This window comes from Bufo bufo, chromosome 2 (assembly GCF_905171765.1).
Source record: "Bufo bufo chromosome 2, aBufBuf1.1, whole genome shotgun sequence".
In the NCBI taxonomy this organism is placed as follows: Eukaryota; Metazoa; Chordata; class Amphibia; order Anura; family Bufonidae; genus Bufo; species Bufo bufo.
The window spans coordinates 264523245-264546405 of record NC_053390.1 but is presented as its reverse complement, the minus strand read 5'-3'; the positions used below and the strand labels follow the sequence as shown (position 1 = coordinate 264546405).

General features: G+C 46.5%; 1 protein-coding gene across 2 annotated transcripts in view; it reads right to left on the bottom strand.

The window, feature by feature from the left end:
- The window catches only part of CHEK2 (checkpoint kinase 2), a 131503-nt gene that overhangs the window by 29799 nt on the left and 78543 nt on the right, over positions 1–23161 (bottom strand). The window contains exons 2-4 of one of the 2 annotated variants that reach the window (XM_040416535.1): positions 18000–18090; positions 15938–16043; positions 11930–11983 (exon numbers count right to left, since the gene is read on the bottom strand). In XM_040416535.1, coding sequence (XP_040272469.1) covers positions 11930–11983; positions 15938–16043; positions 18000–18019 — 180 coding nt within the window. In that variant the 5' untranslated portion in view covers positions 18020–18090. The remainder of the gene's footprint in view (positions 1–11929; positions 11984–15937; positions 16044–17999; positions 18091–23161) is intronic. The other variant, XM_040416536.1, reaches the window with a different exon arrangement.

The window sequence follows — 23161 nt, the reverse complement described above, 5'->3', positions numbered from 1 at the left end:
GTAAAGATCAAGCAGCTAATACAAAAAGCCGTTCCTGGTAGCCCCTATGAAGCTCCATGTGGCGTTACCCTAAGTAGTATGACTTAAGGATGTACTGTATGGAGTTAATGTGTGAGGTACAGGATGGTATTACTCGCTATTAATGTGAGGCGCATGGAGGTCCAAATGGACAAAACCTTGTGCCTCACATTAATAGTAAACGACACCATCAAGTACCTCCTCATATAATGAAACATGAGGTTAATGTGTGAGGTACACGATGGGGTTACCTACCATTAATGTGGGGCACATTGAGGTAATAACACTATGTGCCTCACATTGGTAATAAGTGACCTCCAGCATTTGTCTCACAGACGACATTGGTGTTAGTCAATAATCCTCAGCACTGTACTCTTTCATACTTGTGGTAGCAGGGCCTGGCAGGCAGTTCTATAATGGGGTCGGTCCGGCCGCAGCACGGCAAACATGCAGAGAGGCGGCCGGACAAAAACGACAGTAGGCGTCCGGCTGCCTCTCGGCTTGTTTGTCGTGCTGTGGCCGGACCTCGTGCACGCCCCCATTATAGTGAATGGGGCCGGAGTGGACTTCCGGTGGCACGGTGGGCAGGGCCGTCTTTACCGCAGGGCAAAAGGGGCAGCTGCCCTGGGCACAGTTGCTCCTGGGGGGCCCAAGCAGCACTCAGTGACCAACAAGACTTTTTAGCCTTAGCTACCGCACTGTAGCCGAATATTGCGGCGGGGCATGGGAGCTGTGCGCTGCGCACCCCAGTGGCATTTACACATTTAACCCTACATTTTAATTATATTATTTACCTCAGTGATAAATTCACACCCCCTGGATGCTTTTTTTTTTTTCCTACAGTGGGGTAGATAATTACACACAGGGTTTTAAAGAATAAACTTCCAAACTCAGACCAAGAGCCGACTCAGCGAGTCAGCAAGTGAATCGAAGCATCCGCGCATGCGCATTGCGCAACCTAAGCTTCGGTTCACTTGTTTCTTGTCAGCTCAGCGAATGAACTGAAGATTCGATTCATAAATCGGTTCATTTGAATGAACTGATTCAAATGAACAGATTCATGTGAAAGATCCGAACTTCCCATCTCTACCCCACACACATCCGGCGCTTTCCCTCAATATGACTGCAGGAGCCCAGGAGCGCGACCGAAAGTCACGTGACTGTCAGAGCTTCCGGTGTGCAGAGCAACGGCTCTCAGCTCGAAGAGAAGGAAGATGCGTCAGCGGCTGCCAAGCAGATAGCGGCGGAGCAGGTGCCTCATCCTTTGTACATATATATACTGTATGGAGACCAACCCCGCTGCCCGATCATTTTACAGTGCTGTAATGTGCCTCTTATATGTGGAGAGCAATGATGTCACAGATTAAATATATTACTTATATGTGGAGAGTGGTGATGTCACTGATGAAATATATCACTTATAAGTGATATATTACATCAGTGACATCACCGCTGTCCACATAAGTAATATATTACATCAGTGACATCACTGCTGTCCACATATACCGGTAAGTAATATATTACATCAGTGACATCACCGATCTCCACATATATGTGGAGAGCGGTGATGTCACTGATGTAATATATCGCCTATATGTGGAGAGCAGTGATGTCACTGATGTAATATATCATTATATGTGGAGAGTGGTCATGTCACTGATGCAATACAGCGCTACAGATGGTGACCAAAATGGTCGCCAACGGGCCTTAAAATTTTGCAGATGGCGACAAGACTTGTCATAAGTTACAGGCCTGAGGTCTATTTGGTAGTAAAATCCCAGCGCAGGCAGGTGTGATGATGTCATCACGCCTGCCTGTGCCAGGACGCGTTGTGCGCGTCTGCGTTGCACCATCCCTCGCCGTACCAGCAGCTAGTGAGCGCCAGTGAAAGGACACAGGTGAGTATAAGATTTTAGCTTTTTTTTAGGGTGTAGGAAGGCGGGATACAGGGGGCACAAGTAAATTCTTGCCCAGGGTCCAATCAATATTAAAGACGGCCCTGACGGTGGGCTAGAGTTAGCACGGATCCGTCAGGCTGTTCCCCTGCCAGACCCTGCTACCGCAAGTGTGAAAGTAGCCTAAGCCACTAAAACTAACTTCCCCCACTCCATAGCTAGGAATGAGCATAAGCATTCTATTAGTGCTTGAGGACATACCTGTGTATTTAAAAACTTTTTTTCTAGATTGTCTGCTGGTCGGTCTTGAGCCTAGAACATGCTGTATGCGAGACAGAACCCTTACCATTTAAGTCACAGACTTCTCTATCTTCAATGGGAGGATTTAAATTTTCTCTGGCTAAAAAGCTGAATAATTGTATTATTCAGTACACTGTATGAGTTAACAGCTAAAATATCATTTATTTAGTAATCACAAAAAATGTAATAGAGCTAAATAAATTACAATAAACACTAATTATATATATATATATATATATATATACACATATACACACACACACACATATATATATATATATATATACACATATACACACACACATATATATATATATATATATATATATATATATACACATATACACACACACATATATATATATATATATATATATATATATAGTACAGACCAAAAGTTTGGACACACCTTCTCATTCAAAGAGTTTTCTTTATTTTCATGACTATGAAAATTGTAGATTCACACTGAAGGCATCAAAACTATGAATTAACACATGTGGAATAATATACATAACAAACAAGTGTGAAACAACTGAAAATATGTCATTCTAGGTTCTTCAAAGTAGCCACCTTTTGCTTTGATTACTGCTTTGCACACTTTTGGCATTCTCTTGATGAGCTTCAAGAGGTAGTCCCCTGAAATGGTTTTCACTTCACAGTTGTGCCCTGTCAGGTTTAATAAGTGGGATTTCTTGCCTTATAAATGGGGTTGGGACCATTAGTTGCGTTGAGGAGAAGTCAGGTGGATACACAGCTGATAGTCCTACTGAATAGACTGTTAAAATTTGTATTATGGCAAGAAAAAAGCAGCTAAGTAAAGAAAAACGAGTGGCCATCATTACTTTAAGAAATGAAGGTCAGTCAGTCAGCCGAAAAATTGGGAAAACTTTGAAAGTAAGGGCTATTTGACCATGAAGGAGAGTGATGGGGTGCTGCGCCGGATGACCTGGCCTCCACAGTCACCGGACCTGAACCCAATTGAGATGGTTTGGGGTGAGCTGGACCGCAGAGTGAAGGCAAAAGGGCCAACAAGTGCTAAGCATCTCTGGGAACTCCTTCAAGACTGTTGGAAGACCATTTCAGGGGACTACCTCTTGAAGCTCATCAAGAGAATGCCAAGAGTGTGCAAAGCAGTAATCAAAGCAAAAAGGTGGCTACTTTGAAGAACCTAGAATATGACATTTTCAGTTGTTTCACACTTGTTTGTTATGTATATAATTCCACATGTGTTAATTCATAGTTGTGATGCCTTCATAGTCATGAAAATAAAGAAAACTCTTTGAATGAGAAGGTGTGTCCAAACTTTTGGTCTGTACTGATATATTTATTACACTCACCGGTAATCCGGTTTCCTGGAAGTCTCCATGACAGCACAACCTGAGACTGCTTTCCTCTTTTTTCGTCTGATACGACAGGAAAAAAAACACACACAGATTAAAAACTCCACCGCCTCCCCTCATCGCCAGTGTATTATAACAGGACCAAGAAAAGGGGTAAAAGATAACTAGTTAATTTAATCTATTGACAAAAACAAGGGCGGGAAATGTGTGTGCTGTCATGGAGACTTCCAGGAAACTGGATTACCGGTGAGTGTAATACTCATTTCCCCCCGTCGTCTCCATGACAGCACAACCTGAGAACTATCAAAGTAACTTGGGAGAAGGGGGGGGGGGACTACAGCACCTAGGACCTTGCGTCCAAAGGCCAAGTCCTTATTGGCAACTACGTCAACCCTATAATGTTTGGTGAAGGTGTGACCCCTCTTCCAAGAGGCTTTATAGGCCTCGGAGATGACACACCTAATCCAGTGGGATATAGAGCTTTTTGACGCTTTACCTTTTTTTGGGCCTGCAAACTGGAAAAAATAATTTTTCCCAATACGTCATTCTTCGGTGGCGTGTAAATAATGAAGCACAGTACGCCTAACATCTAAATTATGGAATCTAGATTCCTGCTCGTCTTTAGGGTTAGGGAAAAAAGATGGTATGACTATATCTTGGGACCTATCAAAGGAAGAGACCACCTTGGGAAGAAAACAAGGGTCTAACTTAAAAATTAGCTTATCTTCCAGTACTTTGAGTAAGGGCTCCTGTATGGACAGAGCCTGGAGCTCACAGACCCTCCTTGCAGAGGAGATGGCAACTAAGAAAATGGTTTTCAACGTGAGCCATTTAATGGATAAGGAGTGAAGGGGCTCAAATGGTGCATCCGACAGGACGGTGTTCAGGTTCCAGGTTGCAACCATATTCCTGATACAGGGATTTAGTCGATCTACTGCCTTCAGAAATCTCACCACCCAGGGGACCCCGTAAAGGCTCGTATTGTATAGGGCTCCCAAGGCCGACACTTTGACTCTGTGTGTTAGGAGCGAGGCCCAAATCCAACCCATCCTGGAGGAATTCCAGGAAAAGAGGAAAATCAGGGGAGGATTGATTAAACCTAACCCGAACTTCCTCCAGACTTTGAGGTATGCTTTAGAGGTGTTGGATTTTCTGCTAAGTAAGAGAGTACCGACCACCCTTTCAGTCAGACCTAATCCTAACAGAAGTGATTGCTCAGAATCCAGGCGGACAGTTTGAAGAGGTTGGAATTGGGGTGAGAGATGGGACCCTGTGTAAGAAGCCTCTCCCCCGGGAGGAACCAGATAGGATCGTCCAGGCTGAGGGACCTCAGGAGCCCGAACCAGCCCCTTCTTGGCCAGAATGAGGCCACCAGGATTAGCTTGCACCTTTCGGATTGGAACTTTTGGAGCACCCTTGGAATCATTAGTATTGGGGGGGGAGGGGCGCACAGACCAGACCTGACGTCCAATCTTGAGTGAAAGCGCCTATTGCCACACATGGATCAGTTGGATTGAGATTAAAGTAGTTCTGAACCTTGTGATTCTTCCCTGAGGCGAACAGGTCTAGGACAGGATTCCCCCACCGATCCCGGATTCTTTGGAAAGCAGACTAGGACAAGGACCATTCGCCTGGATCCAGACTTCGCTGACTGAGGTAATACGCCTGGAGATTCAGGGAACCCTTCAGATGTACTGCCGCCAGGGATTTTAGATTCCTTTCTGCCCAAAGGCAGATCTGGTTTGAGAGCTTCTGGAGGTGACCGTGTCTTGTTACTCCCTGATGTTGGATAAATGCCACGGCTGTGGAGTTGTCTGAATGGACCAGGGCGTGGCGATTGCTGACTTGGACCTGGATTGACTTGAGGCCCTCCCATATTGCCCGAAGCTCTCTGTAGTTGGAAGACATCCTCCTCTGTTCTCCGGACCAGATCCCCTGAAAAGCTTCTGAAGCCGTAAGAGCTCCCCAGCCTCGGTAACTGGCGTCTGTTGTGAGAGAAACCACCTTCTCCTGCCTCCAAGGAACACCCGTTTCCAGGTTCTTGGTCTTGAGCCACCGACCAAGTGAAGTTTTCACCTCCTGGGACATTGACATCCTTTGGTCCAGGGTTAGTCGAGACATGTTCCACTGTTTGAGGACAAGCCTCTGTAGGGGGTCTCATATGGAATTGAGCCCAGGCTACCGCGGGGATGCAGGAGGTGAGGTGACCCAGCATCTCCATGGCCTATCTTATTGAGCAACGGGGTTGCTTTGTGAAGTGAAGGATTCTTAGCTTCAAATTCAGGACCTTTAGAGGGGGGAGAAAGGATTTCTGGAGAGTAGAATCTAGGATACCTAGGAATACTTTCCGATGGTTTGGAAGCAGATCGGACTTCTCCCGGTTGACTAGCCAGTCTAAGTCCTGGAGGCACGAGAAAACCACCTGAATGTGCCTGTGAAGGAGATCAGAGGTCTCCGCTATTATGAGCAGGTCGTCCAGGTAAGGGACTATTATCCCGTCCTTGCTCAGGGAGGCCACGACCTCCGCCATAACTTTGGTAAAGATGCAGGGGGCACAGATGATATGCCGAACGGGAGGCACTTGAACTGAAAGTGATGAACTCTTTTCTCCCCCCTTGCTACACTGCCAACCTCAGGAATCTTCTGGGAAGAACCTGTATCGGGATATGAAAATATGCGCCCCTGAGGTCTATTGTAGCCATCATAGCACCTCTTTTGAGGAGTTTTACCGCCGACTTGACGGTCTCCATCCTGAACTTGTGGTAAGAGCATACCTCTCTATGGCCCCTAGGCATAATAGGTTTCTTACGCCCTCGGACAAGGGAGATTTGAGGGCCATGGGAAGCCTGGTCAGAACAAACCTCTGTGGAGGAAGGGAATCTAACTCTATAGTGTAGCCATTTCTTACGATACTTATTATATATTGATCTTTGATGATCTGCTCCCAAGAACTTAGAAAGGAGCTGGGCCTTTCTCCAACCGGGATGACGTCATTGCTTTGACGTAGAGGAGAGGGATCTCCCCTGTTGGGATTGAGGAAAAAATTATTTCCCCTCCCTCCTCTCATAAAGCCCCGACCCTCGCGGCCCCTCCTATCGGCCCTGGGATCTTGCTGGGGCTTCCGAAAAAACTGTCTCCTAGTTTTAGATTTGTCCTCTGGAAACCCCCCTCTTACGGTCTGTAGCATTCTCGAGGATCTTATCCAGATCGGACCTGAACACGTACTGACCGTGAAAGGGTAAGGATATTAGCCTGTTTTTTGAGATGGCATCACCGGACCAGGCTTTTAGCCACAGAACCCTTCTGAAAGTATTGCGATACTTAATACCGCGCAAAAAAAAAAAAAAACACCAAAAAAAGCCGCATGCATTTCGCATTTTATGAAATATTCGGCCCATAATAGAACACTCCTATGCTATTTTTTGGGGTGACAAGGTGACAAAAAAATGGCGAATGCTCACCGCATAGGAGATATTTTTTAATAATTTAATAGTTTGGACAGCGCTATGTAATATGTTTATTTATTGTTTATATATTTTATATGTAAAATTGGGGAAGGGGGGATTTAAACTTAATATTTTAGGGTACTTTCACACTTGCGTTTTTCTTTTCCGGCATAGAGTTCCGTCCTAGGGGCTCAAATCCGGAAAAGAACTGATCAGTTTTATCCCCATGCATTCTGAATGGAGAGTAATCCGTTCAGGATGGATCAGGATGTCTTCAGTTCAGTCATTTTGACTGATCAGGCAAAAGAAAACCGCAGCATGCTACGGTTTTATCTCCGGCGAAAAAAACTGAAGATTTGCCTGAATGCAGGATCCAGAATTTTTCCCCATAGGAATGTATTAGTGCCGGATCCGGCATTCAAAATACCGGAATGCACCCACACTGAATCCTGACCCATTCATTTCTATGGGGCTGTGCACATGAGCGGTGATTTTCACACATCACTTGTGCGTTGCGTGAAAATCGCAGCATGCTCTATGTTGTGCGTTTTTCACGCAACGCAGGCCCCATAGAAGTTAATGGGGCTGCTTGAAAATCGCAAGCAAGTGCGGATGCGGTGCGATTTTCACGCGTGGTTGCTAGGATGAAAGTCTATTCACTGTATTATTTTCCCTTAGAACATGGTTATAAGGGAAAATAATAGCATTCTTAATACAGAATGCATAGTAGAAGGTCAATATAATAAACATTGGTGGAGCAGTGCACCCCCCCCCCTGAATACAATAAACATTGGTGGCGCAGTGCGCCCACCGTCAATACAATAAACATTGGTGGCGCAGTGCGCCCCCCCCTCAATACAATAAACATTGGTGGCGCAGTGCGCCCCCCCTCAATATAATAAACATTGGTGGCGCAGTGCAACCCCCAACACCCCAGTATAATAAACATTGGTGGCGCAGTGCAACCCCCAACACCCCAGTATAATAAACATTGGTGGTGCAGTGCGCCCCCCCTCAATATAATAAACATTGGTGGCGCAGTGCGTCCCCCTCAATACAATAAACATTGGTGGCGCAGTGCGCCCCCCCTCAATATAATAAACATTGGTGGCGCAGTGGGCAGTGCCAATGAGGGTTAAAAAATAATTAACTCACCTCCTCCAATTGATAGTCTCCTGTTCTTTCTTCAGGACCTGTCAAAGGACCTGTGGTGACATCACTGTGCTCATCACATGATACATCACATGATCCATCACAATGGTAATGGACCATGTGATGAGCTCAGTGACGTCACCACAGGTCCTGAAGAAAGAAAAGGAGACCGGCAGCTACGCGATCAACTGGAAAAGGGGAGTTAATTTTTTTTAACCCTCATTGCCACTTCCCACTGTGCCACCAATGTTTATTATACTGGGGGGGGGGCGCACTGTGCCACCAATGTTTCTTCTACAAATACAGGAGGCGGGTGCTGGAATCAAATAGCCGACACCCGACCTTTGTGACAGGGAGCTGCGATCAGCGGCAGTTAACCCCTCAGGTACCGCACCTGAAGGGTTTACTCAACTGCAGCTGATCGCAGCTCCCTGTCACAGAGGTCGGGTGTCGACTATTTGATTCCAGCACCCGCCTCCTGTCTTTGTATTACAGGTCAGTTATCTTCATTGGTGGCGCAGTGGCCACAGCCCCTCCCCTCCTCCTCCCGTCTCTTCTTACTGGCGGAGGCGGCGGCAGCAGCAGCACAGGGGGGAGAGAGAGACTCCTCCACTGCGCTGCTGAGAACGATCATCTCCTGTGCCCTGCCGCTGTATTGAGCAGAGCGGCGGGTCTAGTCACAAATGGCGACAAGACTAAAAAGTCTTGTCGCCATTTGTAAATTCTAAGTCGCATTGGCGACCATTTTGATCGCCATCTGGAGCCCTGCCTCTGGGTTGAAAAGGAACCTCCTATATTCGCTATTTTCCTCCGATTCTAGGGATCTAGGAAGAGTCAGTGTCCAAAAGGACAGGGTTAACTGAGTCGAGGTCACTACCAGAGTAGTTGGGATCTCTGGAAGAGGGCGGTCTGTGGCTGTGGTGAGGCTGGGGTCTAGGGGAGGCAGGAGGGTCCCTAGAGGCCAGAGCTGACTGGACCACCACTCTGACTAGCGTCTTAATCTCCTCCATAAGACTGGATGACTCAGACTTCACAATAGCAGAGGTGCAATCCTTACACAGCGGCTTAGACCCAGGGGAAGGAAGACGCTTAGAGCAAACGCCACACCTCCCTGGCCTAGTTTTAACAGAGGAGGAAGACTCCTTTTCTCCCTGTAATACACAAGGGAGGAAAGGGTCAACCACAGCAGGGCAAACAAACAATGACCAGGTGCCAGCAGGCTACTCACACCGCCCAGAGTGGTGGGGGGCTCAGGATCCGAGCCAGTGGTGGTAGGGGCGCTCATCTCTCCAGCTCGCGTCCACATGAAATTCCGTCAGCAGGCATGGTGAGAACGCAGGGCACAGGGCAGAAAATCAGCTCCTATTTGAATTTAGCGCCGGTCGCGGCCCGCGTGACATCACGACGTAGGCCACGCCCCCGACGTACGACATCATCCAACGACTGGAGGGAAGCGTGTCATAGCGTCGCTCCAGCCGCCCATACCACGCTGCAGAGGGAACTTCGTCGGGCCTCCATGAGCAGGGGAGACCAGGGCACAGACCGCGCCTCTAGAGGGGAAGAGCTGGACCCCAGAACCGACCTCCGGTCTGCAGGAAACTACAGGTGATGCCATGCCACAGCAGGGCAACATAGAGAAAAAAGCTAGGGAACCCAGAAGACCTCCCAGCACCTCTGTGGCATTCCTTCCTTGACAGGACAGGAAAAAACACTGGCGATGAGGGGAGGGGGTGGGGTTTTTAAGCTGTGTGTTTTTTCCTGTCCTATCAGAGGAAGGCAATCTCAGGTTGTGCTGTCATGGAGACGACTGGGGAAGTGTGTGTGTGTATATATATATATATATATATATATATATATATATATATATATATATATATATATATGTATATATGTATATATGTATATATGTATATATGTATATATGTATATATGTATATATGTATATATGTATATATGTATATATGTATATATGTATATATGTATATATGTATATATGTATATATGTATATATGTATATATGTATATATGTATATATGTGTATATATATATATATATATATATATATATATATATATATATATATATATATATATATTTTTTTTTTTTTCCCATTACATTTTTTGTGATCACTATATAAATTAAACTTTTGCTGCTATCCTTATATACAATGTCCTTGCGTATAGGGATGTATCTGTATATTAGTACATGGGAAGCATACTAGTTAGAAAATCCTACTATTAATAACAATGGGCTCTGTAGGTCAATGGTAAGCACGTCTGTCTTTCATACAGAGGGTCTTTGCTTTTAAAATGTCAGTACTGAACCGAAATACCCCAAGATCAGATATTAATGGCCAGAAAACTTCATTAACATTGCAGGTGGCAATTGTCTTGTGTCACATTAAAGTACCTGCTGTAAAGAGGACAATTCTTAGAATGCAAAACACCAGAGAAGGCTATGTACATACACTCACCTAAAGAATTATTAGGAACACCTGTTCTATTTCTCATGAATGCAATTATCTAGTCAACCAATCACATGGCAGTTGCTTCAATGCATTTAGGGGTGTGGTCCTCGTCAAGACAATCTCCTGAACTCCAAACTCAATGTCAGAATGGGAAAGGTGTTTTAAGCAATTTTGAGCGTGGCATGGTTGTTGGTGCCAGACGGGTCGGTCTGAGTATTTCACAATCTACTCAGTTACTGGGATTTTCACGCACAACCATTTCTAGGGTTTACAAAGAATGGTGTGAAAAGGGAAAAACATCCAGTATGCGGCAGTCCTGTGGGCAAAAATGCCTTGTGGATGCTAGAGGTCAGAAGAGAATGGGCCGACTGATTCAAGCTGATAGAAGAGCAACGTTGACTGAAATAACCACTCGTTACAACCGAGGTATGCAGCAAAGCATTTGTGAAGCCACAACACGCACAACCTTGAGGCGGATGGGCTACAACAGCAGAAGACCCCACCGGGTACCACTCATCTCCACTACAAATAGGAAAAAGAGGCTACAATTTGCATGAGCTCACCAAAATTGGACTGTTGAAGACTGGAAAAATGTTGCCTGGTCTGATGAGTCTCGATTTCTGTTGAGACATTCAAATGGTAGAGTCCGAATTTGGCGTAAACAGAATGAGAACATGTATCTATCCTCTGATGGCTACTTCCAGCAGGATAATGCACCATGTCACAAAGCTCGAATTATTTCAAATTGGTTCCTTGAACATGACAATGAGTTCACTGTACTAAAATGGCCCCCACAGTCACCAGATCTCAACCCAATAGAGCATCTTTGGGATGTGGTGGAACGGGAGCTTCGTGCCCTGGATGTGCATCCCTCAAATCTCCATCAACTGCAAGATGCTATCCTATCAATATGGGCCAACATTTCTAAAGAATGCTATCAGCACCTTGTTGAATCAATGCCACGTAGAATTAAGGCAGTTCTGAAGGCAAAAGGGGGTCCAACACCGTATTAGTATAGTGTTCCTAATAATTCTTCAGGTGAGTGTATATTGAGCAGACAAATCATGAACATTTCAGCTCAGAATTGTGAATGCAGATCTTTAGATATCATACGGGCTGTACCTAAAGAGGGAGTACAATGTAAATAAAGCAACTCATTTACAAATTTACCAATTTTTTTTGTGGATCTGTAAAACTGTGTTTAGAAGTGAAAACGTACTTTAAGCAAAATGCAAGAATTCTGTTCCGCACAATTAGCAATTAAATAAACACTGGAAAACAATAATGTTGAACATAGAGCTTGTTACTTACATGGCTTGTTTTTTTTAGAATTTCAATTTCTGTGTGAACCGACATGGATTGGTCCTGCACAAAAAAAGAACCTGTTAGGAGATTAACTATTCTGTTGCACTACTCTGAAGCAGGCTATGATAGAAAGGAGAAGCTGAGCTCTGTGATATCGGTCGTATTTTTTGCCCTATTAGACGCACCTTTTTTCCCCCAAAGTAGGGGGGGGGGGGGGATTTCAGTGCCTCTTATGGGGCAAATACTAATGAAGCACTCATTGGTACGCGAGGACCAGGGAGCAGTGAATGCAGTGCTGTACTCACCACTTCCTGGTCTTCTCCTGCAGGGCTCTGCACGCTGTACTGTGACCTGCACACAGCCTGAGTTCAGAGCGAGGACGTAGGCGCGCTCTGAACTCAGGCTGTGCGACATCACTTCACAGCACAGCGCAGCAGGAAGAACGCTGGATCTCAGGAGCATTGGCAGCATCCGGAGCAGAAGAGGCAAGACAGTTTATATATTTTTTTTTCTCTGCTCTAAGATCTGATTAACATGGGGGTCTGATCTGAGGTCTGAATGGGGGTCTTACTCACATTGGGGGGTCTTATTAACATTAGGGGTCTAATTGGGTTTTGTATTAACATTGGGGTCTGATCTGAGATCTGACAGGGAGTCTTATAAACCTTCGGGTCTAAGCTGAGGTCTGAATGGGGTTTTATTAACATTAGGGGGTCTGATCTGAGGTCTAATGAAAAATATTTTTTCCAGCTCATGCCTCATGAGAGCACCAAGGGGTTGTTCCCCTTTGACCTTCATGGGACAGGAAACAGATTTTAAAAGATCCCTCCCACCTCCAGTGTTCTTCCTGCCCCTACAGAGGATAGACGCAGAGAGGTTCCCTGTTCTAGGGATGAAGAGATTTCTACAAGAGACTTTCAGGGCCTACAGCTGGGACTAGGACGGGGGTGGGGTTTGGTGTCCAGCCTTTCCTTCCAGTTCCTGAATATCCTTGCTAACACATTTCTGTGCAGAGGTCCATTAGTAGCCCAGAACCCACCTGGTGAGTTTTCTGTCGACCTGGGTTTGATCGGGGGTTTCATCCTCTTCCTTCCTATCCTATAAGTGGCTATGCCAGCACTACCTATGGGTGGGTCCCCTGGCTTTCTCCTAACCCTGATATAGTGGGTAATGCAGCTGGCGGTTACCTCACTATTAATGGCTATGGGTTCATGGAGCTTAGATCACCTGTTCCTTGGGAGGAGTTCAGCAGGATCACGCTTGAAAACAGTCAGCAGCTGGAATGGGGGCGATTCCCCTCTCCTTACCAACGCTCTGCATGCAAGGATTGTCAGAAGCTGCATGACTATATTGGTGCTTGTTTGCTAAAATAGGTAAGTAAGGCAGTGGCGCAGTGGTTAGCACTGGTGCCTTGCAATGCTGGGGTCCTGGGTTCGAATCCATCCAAGGACAACATCTGCATGGAGTTTGTACGTGGGTTTCCTCCAGGTACTCTGGATTCCTCCCACATTCCAAAGACATGCTGATAGGGAACTTATATTGTGAGCCCCATTGGGGACGACCACGTGATGCTAATGTCTGATTACAGTAGAGATATACAAGTGAGCAAAATAAATAAATAAATGATATAAATACGTTAACCATGTCTATTTGTCAGATAAGTGGAACCATGCATGTGTTTAACCGGCCTGTTTGCCTCAACAGTTCTAACTACATAAACTGAGAATATGTGTGAATCAGGCGATCGTAGTACTAACTGTTCTTTAGGGTCCTTGCACACTACCGCATGCCCTCTCAGTCATATGGCCCGCTCACGGACTCGGAGGGCATACGGTCGTGTGCAAGGGCCCTTAATGAGGACTGGCTGTGGATTTAAAATTCGGGCTGCATTCTATTGACAGGGTTGCAGACTTAAAATCTTTTAGGTCTAGAAACTTTTCTTAGTTATGGCTGATTTAAATTCCTTTATCAAGGGAATTTTATGCAAAATTTGGAATCCGACATGGCTTCTGTGGCTCCTGACAGGGCCTCTGTATCTAGTTGCGCATCGCCTCAGGGCCTGTGTGCCTGGTGTTGCAGCTAGTTGCCCGTGGGCATGGCCTGCGGTCACTCCCTGAACGCTGGGGTCTCAAGGCTTTTCCTGGACTGGTATGAAGTTAATAGTACAGTTTCATTTACCTCACTGTTAACGTCCGTGAATGCCACGTGCAATCAGCTTGCCTATATCCTATAGGCATCCCGGGGGTAATAGATCATATTATAACAATTAATCTCTTGGCAATGAAGAGCAATAGCGGTCTACGGCATTCTTATTATTCAGTGCAGTATTTATATTTGATGTGACAATATATTATCTGGGATTAGAGCGGGTTGCTCTTTCCTCAGTGGTACTTACCATTTGAACTAGGCTTAGTAGAACGCAGCCTTTTTTTTGCCACTGTCTAATAAGACCATTTATTTCCTGATCATCAATATTCTAAGACTCTTCATCTAATTAAGTCTATAGACAGATGTAGGTCTGTTGCTCAGGGATGGAGGCAGACATTTTTAGAGCTGGGCCTGGGATTCCAAATAAATTATTTTCATCAAGATTTCGTTTCTCTTGCAGAATCAGAAAGTTTCTGTATTCCGGGTTATTCCCTAATTCTATAAAATGGGATGGAATGTTTTATCTAGTAAAAAATACCTGGGACATGTCCTTAGGCTTGGCCTCCCCCGCCTTAAAAAAAGTTATAATCTAGTTCTGTGGTGTTGTCATGAGGGATGAGCTAGAAAAATTGAATTAGACTTGGGGGTCATGCACATGAACTTATTTTTTGTCTGCATTTGATCCACATTTTTTGCGGGTCAGATGCGGACTCAACTTCACTTCAATGGGGATGCAAAAGATGCGGACAACATACCGTGTCATGCCCGCATCCATATGTCCGTTCCACGGCACTGCAAAAAAAAAAAATATAGAACAGGTTCTATTCTTGTCCGTATTACGGACAAGGATAGGGCAGTTGTATTATGGGGCAGACGTTCCGTTCCACAAAATACACACGGCTGGTATTCATGTTTTGCAGATCTGCAAAACAAGGTACGGTCATGTGCATGAGTCCTTACCAGTAATTCAATTTAGCACCTGGAAACACTGGAGAATGGCGGCGGGCGGGACCTTTTAACCTGTTTTCTGTCCTAATAAGATCAAAGGGGAACAACCTCCTGTGATGCTGTCATGAGGGAATCTCTAGAAAAATCGAATTACCGGTAAGTCTAATAGATTTTTTTCTTATTTTCTGCCTCTAAAACTTAGGTGCGTCTTATAGGACAAAAGATATGGTATATTTACATACACAAAAAAAAACCAAAAAAACTGTGCTCATATGGCCATTTGCTCGTGCCCTTAGATTCATTCAGATATAGGCTACACCTAGACATTATTGGGCTTTAATGTCTCAAGATAAAATAGCTTGTAAATCTTAAAGGGAACCTGTCAGTGGCAAAAGCCATCCCAAACCACCAGCAGTACCTTCAAGTAACCGCGCCCCCTTCCCTGTCCCTTCTCCTGACTGTTCGCAAAGCAAGCCGGCTGTCGGGCATAAGCGCTGTCAATCACAGCGAAGGGAAGGGGGCACGGTTACCTCGACTTTAAGCAAGGAGGCCACTGCCACCTTGACTTCAAGCCTGACTGGAAAATATCGCGGACGGAGGATAAAAGATCGTTTTTCATACTTCTGCCTCATCAGAATGCAGTAAGAAAATCATCATTCGAAACTCACTGCCGGCTACTTGAAGGTACTGCTGGCGGTTTGGGATGGCTTTTGCTGATGACAGGTTCCCTTTAAAGGGGTTGTGCCAAGTTATCCCCTATCCCCTGCCAAAAGCCCAAAAAAACTAATGTCACAAAACAGCACTTGCCACAAAATGTACGACTTTTCTACGCCAGTTTCTGACTATAGGCTGTCCTATTACAGGATGAAATATAACTATTTTGATGGAATGTGAAAAGTCTGCAGAAAAGATACTTACGAGGCTTGAAGAACTTAAAGAGAACTTCTTTTTACTTATAATTTTCACTGCAACCTTTTTGCATGTTGATTTTTCAAAAGCCAGTTTCACTTCTCCACAAGCTCCACTGCAGTAACAGAAGATTTGTGACATAAGTGTGAAAAATGCTTGAATTAGGGTGGAATCACAAACCGTTCTTGAAGCAGTTTCTAAGCCAAAGGCAGAAATGGATTTAGAAGGAATTGAAAATATGAAAGAAAGACGTACACTACTCCTTCCTGCTTGAGCCACTTCTGGCTTTGGCTCCAAAAACTGCATCAAAACCTGCAAGAGTATCAAAAGAAAAGCACTGCAAATACCCTTCATTAAAGGGGGTTGTCTGTCATAGGGAGTTATTTTTATTATAACGTTCTACAGAGGGACTTCAGAGATCCCCAATTCTTAGCCTATATCAATTAACCGGCATAGCCTTCTACTCTCTCACTGACCACCATGTAATGCTTAATTTCTCCTTTGGTGGCGCTACAAGTGAATTTAATACTTGTTTTCCCCTGCAGATTACTGCCGATCATGGGGTATTTTCAGGAAACCTTTATTTAAAAAGGGATAACCAAGTGAAGACAACACCATTAAGCTGGTCAAAAAATAACAATTACTAGTAAGAATAATACAGTAGTTAAAGGGGTTGTGTACACCCAAACATATGGGACCAGCAACTATCAGACACAGGGATATGCCACAACCCCTTTAAGTCTATCAGTGCACACAATTCATGTCCCAAAACTTCTCAGAAAGATGCAGCAGCACTCTGCAAGTAAATCAGATATGCAAACATAGAATATTTTAAAGCCTAAATTAGACTATCGTACCAAATGTCATTAATGCGAATGAAATTGAACGAGCCTCATGAGATGTAATAAATATGAGATTAAACGTGATCTTTCATTCTGCTAAAAAAAATTATCGTTCCTCGGTCACAGATCCGTTTGTATAATATGGAGTCATCTACTCGCTTACAGATCACATAGAGGTGTGGTACTTTGTAGAAAACTATTAATGAGCAAAAATGAGAACGAACAACACTATGTAATAAGCAAATTTTTGTTTGCAAAGTCTTCAATCTATTGTATAACCACAGTAAAAAGATACAGTGGCTCACCCCTTCAACGTATGGATAAGGTGCTCACCCTCCGGTCCCACCCTCGGGACCTACAAAGGACAAATGAGGTGTAAGCAGGTATAAGGGGGCACACTCAGAAGGGAAACACAATGGTAGATAGAAATGTAGTACTTTAATACTATAAAAACACACCCCTAAAAATAATATAAAACATACATAAAAGCGCACATATACAGTGTTGGTTACGTTGTATACACACTCCTGCACAATAATGAAAATAGAATGGACACGTGCTATATAGCATGCATAATCTCTGAGACTATAGATCAATGTAGCGGCAATGTCCCAATCCAATCACGGGCTCGTACTTGAGCATCACAAGTCGCATGAAGAGACTGTAAGTAACAACACTAGCAGTCCCATTGTGAAGCCAGTTATAGTAATTGATATCCACTATTGAATTTTCACATTACCGGACACTGGCACTGTGTTGCATCATAATTACTGCTCCATCTGGATTTGGCCATAGTGCCATTGCTAGACCAGCACAATTCATACTAAACGGAACTAGGACTCTGTTTGGGACATTGTCGGCACGTTGCCTCACGATTGATTGGATTGGGACATTGCCGCTACATTGATCTATAGTCTCAGAGATTATGCATGCTATATAGCACGTGTCCATTCTATTTTCATTATTGTGCAGGAGTGTATACAACGTAACCAACACGGTATATGTGCGCTTTTATGTATGTTTTATATTATTTTTAGGGGTGTGTTTTTATAGTATTAAAGTACTACATTTCTATCTACCATTGTGTTTCCCTTCTGAGTGTGCCCCCTTATACCTGCTTACACCTCTATTGTATAACCGTTATCTGCAAGATATCTGCTGGTCTAATACAAGCCTAAGCGTTATAAATTGCCATACTGCAGAGGAAGGCTGCCTCATTATTTACCCACCTTCCAATGGTCTTTGACATGATATATTTGTTTCTGAACTCTGCTGGAAAAACGGACTGATCATCTGCTAACAGATCTGTAAATACAAAAACTGAAAAGAAATCCCAATAATTACAGTGCCTTGCAAAAGTATTCACCCCCTTCACTTTTTCCGTGTTTTGGTGCCTCACAACCCGGAATTAACATGGATTGTTTGAGGATTTGCATCATTTAATTTACAGAACATGCCCACAACTTTGAAGACGATTTTTTATTGTGAAGCAAACAAATAGGACAAAATAACAGAAAAAGTCAATGCGCATAACTATTCACCCCCCCCCCCCCCCCCAAAGTCAATACTTTGTAGAGCCACCTTTTGCGGCAATCACAGCTCCAAGACGCTTTGGATAAGTCTCTATGAGCTTGACACATCTTACCACTGGGATTTTTGCCCATTCCTCCTTGCAAAAGTGATCCAGCTCCTTCAAGTTGGATGGTTTGCGCTTGTGAACAGCAATCTTTACGTCTGACCACAGATTTTCTATTGGATTGATATCTGGACTTTGACTAAAGGCTCTTTCACACCTGCGTTCTTTTCTTCCGGCATAGAGTTCCGTCGTCGGGGCTCTATGCCGGAAGAATCCTGATCAGTTTTATCCTAATGCATTCTGAATGGAGAGAAATCCGTTCAGGATGCATCAGGATGTCTTCAGTTCCGGAACGGAAAGTTTTTTGGCCGGAGAAAATACCGCAGCATGCTGCGCTTTTTGCTCCGGCCAAAAATCCTGAAGACTTGCCGCAAGGCCGGATCCGGAATTAATGCCCATTGAAAGGCATTGATCCGGCCTTAAGCTAAACGTCGTTTCGGCGCATTGCCGGACCCGACATTTAGCTTTTTCAGAGTGGTTACCATGGCTGCCGGGACGCTAAAGTCCTGGCAGCCATGGTAAAGTGTAGCGGGGAGCAGCATACTTACCGTCCGTGCGGCTCCCCGGGCGCTCCAGAGTGACGTCAGGGCGCCCCAAGCGCATGGATCATGTGATCACATGGATCACGTCATCCATGCGCATGGGGCGCTCTGACGTCATTCTGGAGCGCCCCGGGAGCCGCACGGACTGTAAGTATACCGCTCCCCCGCTCCTACTATGGCAACCAGGACTTTAATAGCGTCCTGGGTGCCATAGTAACACTGAAAGCATTTTAAAGACGGCTCCGTCTTCAAATGCTTTCAGTACACTTGCGTTTTTCCGGATCCGGCGGGCACCTCCGGCAACGGAAGTGCACGCCGGATCCCAACAACGCAAGTGTGAAAGAGGCCTTAGCCATGCCAGCCAGCACATTTACATGTTTCCCCTTAAACCACTCAAGTGTTGCTTTAGCAGTGTGTTTGGGTCATTGTCCTGCTGGAACAGGGGTTGTAGTCCTCCGTCCTAGCCTCAAATCACGCACAGAGTGGTACAGGTTTTGCTCAAGAATATCCCTGTATTTAGCACCATCTCTCCCTCAACTCTGACCAGTTTCCCAGTCCCGGCTGCTGAAAAACATCCCCACAGCATGATGCTGCCACCACCATGTCTCACTGTGGGGATGGTTTTCTTTGGGTGATGTGTTGTGTTGGGTTTGCGCCAGACATAGCGTTTTCTTTGATGGCCGAAAAGTTCAATTTTAATCTCATCAGACCAGAGCACCTTCCTCTATACATTTTGGGAGTCTCCCACATGCCTTTTCGCAAACTCACAACCAGAGGTCGCACTACATTTTTTCCGGAAGAGTAAAAATACTCCTCTGACCATTTTTGAGGAGTATTTTTACCCGAGGATGAGTATGAAAGTTGCGGTAATTCAAATACATAATACGTAGGCCTTCACTTGCCTACATCTGTGTTTGGAGCCTCTGTTGCAGATTATATATGTTACCAGATGCCATACTGTGGCATCAGTCACCATAGAGTTCCACTGTGTAAAAAAAAAAAAAAAATTGATTTTTTGTACTCACCGTAAAATCCTTTTCTCGTAGTAGGCATTAGGGGACACAGCACCATGGGTATATGCCCAGCTGCCACTAGGAGGCTGACACTAGAAACAAAAAAGTGTTGGCTCCGCCCAGGTGGGCTATACCCCTCTGCAAGAGCTGAGATACACCAGTCGGTACAAAAGCAGTAGGAACGCCACACACCGGAACAAACAGAAACTGAACGCCAACAAGTCTTCAACTGGGGAACCCAACGACCACAAATCGCCGGGACCACAACAAGAAGAAACTCAATAAGAAAATGGGCGGGATCTGTGTCCCCCAATGCCTACTACGAAAAAAGGATTTTACGGTGAGTACAAAAAATCCATTTTTCTCGTGCATGGCATTGGGGGACACAGCACCATGGGACGTCCCAAAGCAGTCCCTGAGGGAGGGAAGAAGAACGCCATGTCGCCAATCTAAAGCACAGCTGCTTGCAGAACCTTGCGCCCCAGGCTAGCGTCAGCGGAAGCCAGAGAATGAATGTGGTAAAACTTAGAGAAAGTGTGAACTGACGCCCAGGTGGCGGCCCGGCAGACCTGGGAAGCAGATGCCTGATGACGCACCGCCCAGGAAGCCCCAACTGCCCTAGTCGAATGAGCGGTCAACCTGGAAGGGGGAGCACGGCCCTTTGCGATATAGGCCTCCTTGACAGCCGACCGAACCCAGCGAGAGATGGTGGCCTTGGAGGCAGGCAAACCCCTACGAGGACCCGCCGGGACCACGAAAAGGGAATCCGAACGACGGAAGGGTTCCGTGAGGCGAAGGTACAGGCGAAGGGCCCGAACAACATCAAGGCAATGGAGGGATTTCTCCCTAGGGTGAGAAGGATTAGGGCAGAAAGAGGGAAGGACGATCTCTTCATTGATATGAAACGAGGAAACCACCTTTGGAAGAAAAGAGGGAACGGGACGCAAAACCACCTTGTCCTGATGGAAAACCAGGAAAGGCGAACGGCAAGAAAGCGCCGCCAGTTCGGAAACCCGGCGGATGGAGGTGACTGCCACTAAGAAGGCCACCTTGAACGAGACAAACGACAGAGATATTTCTGCCAAAGGCTCGAAGGGAGAAGACTGAAGGGCGTCAAGGACGAGATTCAGGTCCCACGGCTCCACTGGAAAACGAAAGGGAGGGGCTCGGCGAGCGACACCCTGTAGAAAAGTCCTAACCTGAGCCCGCGAGGCCACGGGACGTTGGAAAAGGACTGAGAGGGCCGAAATCTGTCCTCTGAGAGAAGCCAGGCGAAGACCCTTCTCAAAACCGGCCTGAAGGAAGGCCAGAACGTTAGGGACGGAGAAATGGAGAGGGCGGAAACGCCCAGACTCGCACCAGGCAAAATACGCTCTCCAGGTCCGGTAGTAAATACGGGCTGACTGGGGTTTGCGAGCGTGAAGCATCGTCTGAATGACAGAATCCGAGAGGCCACGGGACTTCAAGACGGCGGTCTCAACGGCCACGCCATCAAACGAAGCTGAGGTAAATTCGGGTGGTACAGAGGGCCCTGAGAAAGGAGATCGTGGCGCAGAGGAAGTCGCCACGGGACGTCGGCGAGCAGAAACACTAGATCTGCGTACCACGCCCTGCGGGGCCAATCCGGAGCCACCAGGATTGCCGACACCCGGGCTGCCTTGAGATGCTTGAGCACTCGGGGCAGGAGGGGAATAGGTACAGAAGGTTGAACTGAGACCAAGGCAGAACTAGGGCGTCTACCGCGAAAGCCTGAGGGTCTCTGGACCGCGCGACATAGCGCGGGATCCTGTGGTTGAGACGTGACGCGAAAAGATCCACGTCCGGAGTTCCCCATCAGTGACAAAGTTGGAGGAACACCTCTGGGTGTAGAGACCATTCGCCCGGGTCGACTAGCTGACGACTGAGGAAGTCTGCCGCCCAATTGTCGACCCCGGGAATGTGTACCGCGGAGAGGACGGGAACGTGGGTCTCCGCCCAGCGCAGGATATGGGAGGCTTCCTGCAAGGCCATCACGCTCCTGGTGCCCCCTTGGTGGTTCAGATAAGCCACGGCGGTGGAATTGTCTGTTTGAACCCGGACCAGGAGACCGCGAAGACGTGGGGTCCAGTGAGACAGTGCCAGGAAAATTGCCCTGAGCTTGAGCATATTTATCTGCAGGGAGGACTCCTGAGCAGACCAAAGACCCTGGACTGTGAGAGAGCCGAGGACCGCTCACCAACCCGAGAGGCTGGCGTCCGTCGTGATCACCCGCCAACTGGGGGGAAGAAAGGAACGGCCCAGGGACACCGTCCGAGGAAGCAGCCACCAGGAGAGGTCCTGGCGAAGCTGGAGAGGGAGACGAACCAGGCGATCGAGACCTGCCTGGGACTTGTCGCACCTGGATAGGAGAAACAACTGAAGGTCCCGGGAGTGGAATTGGGAATAGGGAATGGCTTCGAAGGAAGCCACCATCCTCCCCAGGACGCGCATACACGTCCTGATAGTCAAGGTGGACGGGCCGCGGAGAAGCGTCACCCCCGCCTGAAGGGAGGCAATCTTCTCTGGGGGGAGAAACACCCGCCCGAGGCGAGTGTCGAAAATCATGCCCAGGAAGGGCATCCTCTGGCATGGGACGAGGGAGGACTTGGAATGGTTGACGAGCCACCCGAACTGAGCAAGAGCTGAGAGGGTGATGCGCAGGCTGGACAGGTTGTCCTCCAACGACGGGGCCCGAATCAGAAGGTCGTCCAGGTAAGGTACCAAAGCGACCCCCCTGGCACGTAGAAGGGCCATGAGAGGCGCCAACACCTTGGTGAAGACCCTCGGAGCAGAGGCCAGGCCGAAGGGCAGGGCTACGAATTGGAAATGAAGAGAACCTACCGCGAAGCGAAGGAACCTTTGGTGGGAGAGGGCAATGGGGACGTGGAGGTAGGAGTCCTGAATGTCGATGGACGATAGGAACTCGTCTGATTCCAAGGAGGCGATCACCGACCGGAGGGATTCCATACGAAAGTGACGGACCCGGACAAAGTGATTCAGCGCCTTCAGGTCCAGGATAGGACGGAGCGAACCGTCCTTTTTGGGAACCGTGAACAGATTCGAATAGAACCCCTGAAAGCGTTCTGATTCTGGAACCGGAACGATGACCCCTAGAGAGCGAAGGGAACGAATGGCCTGAAAAAAATCTTCTGCCCTGGAGGGGGACCTGGGGGGCGACGTCA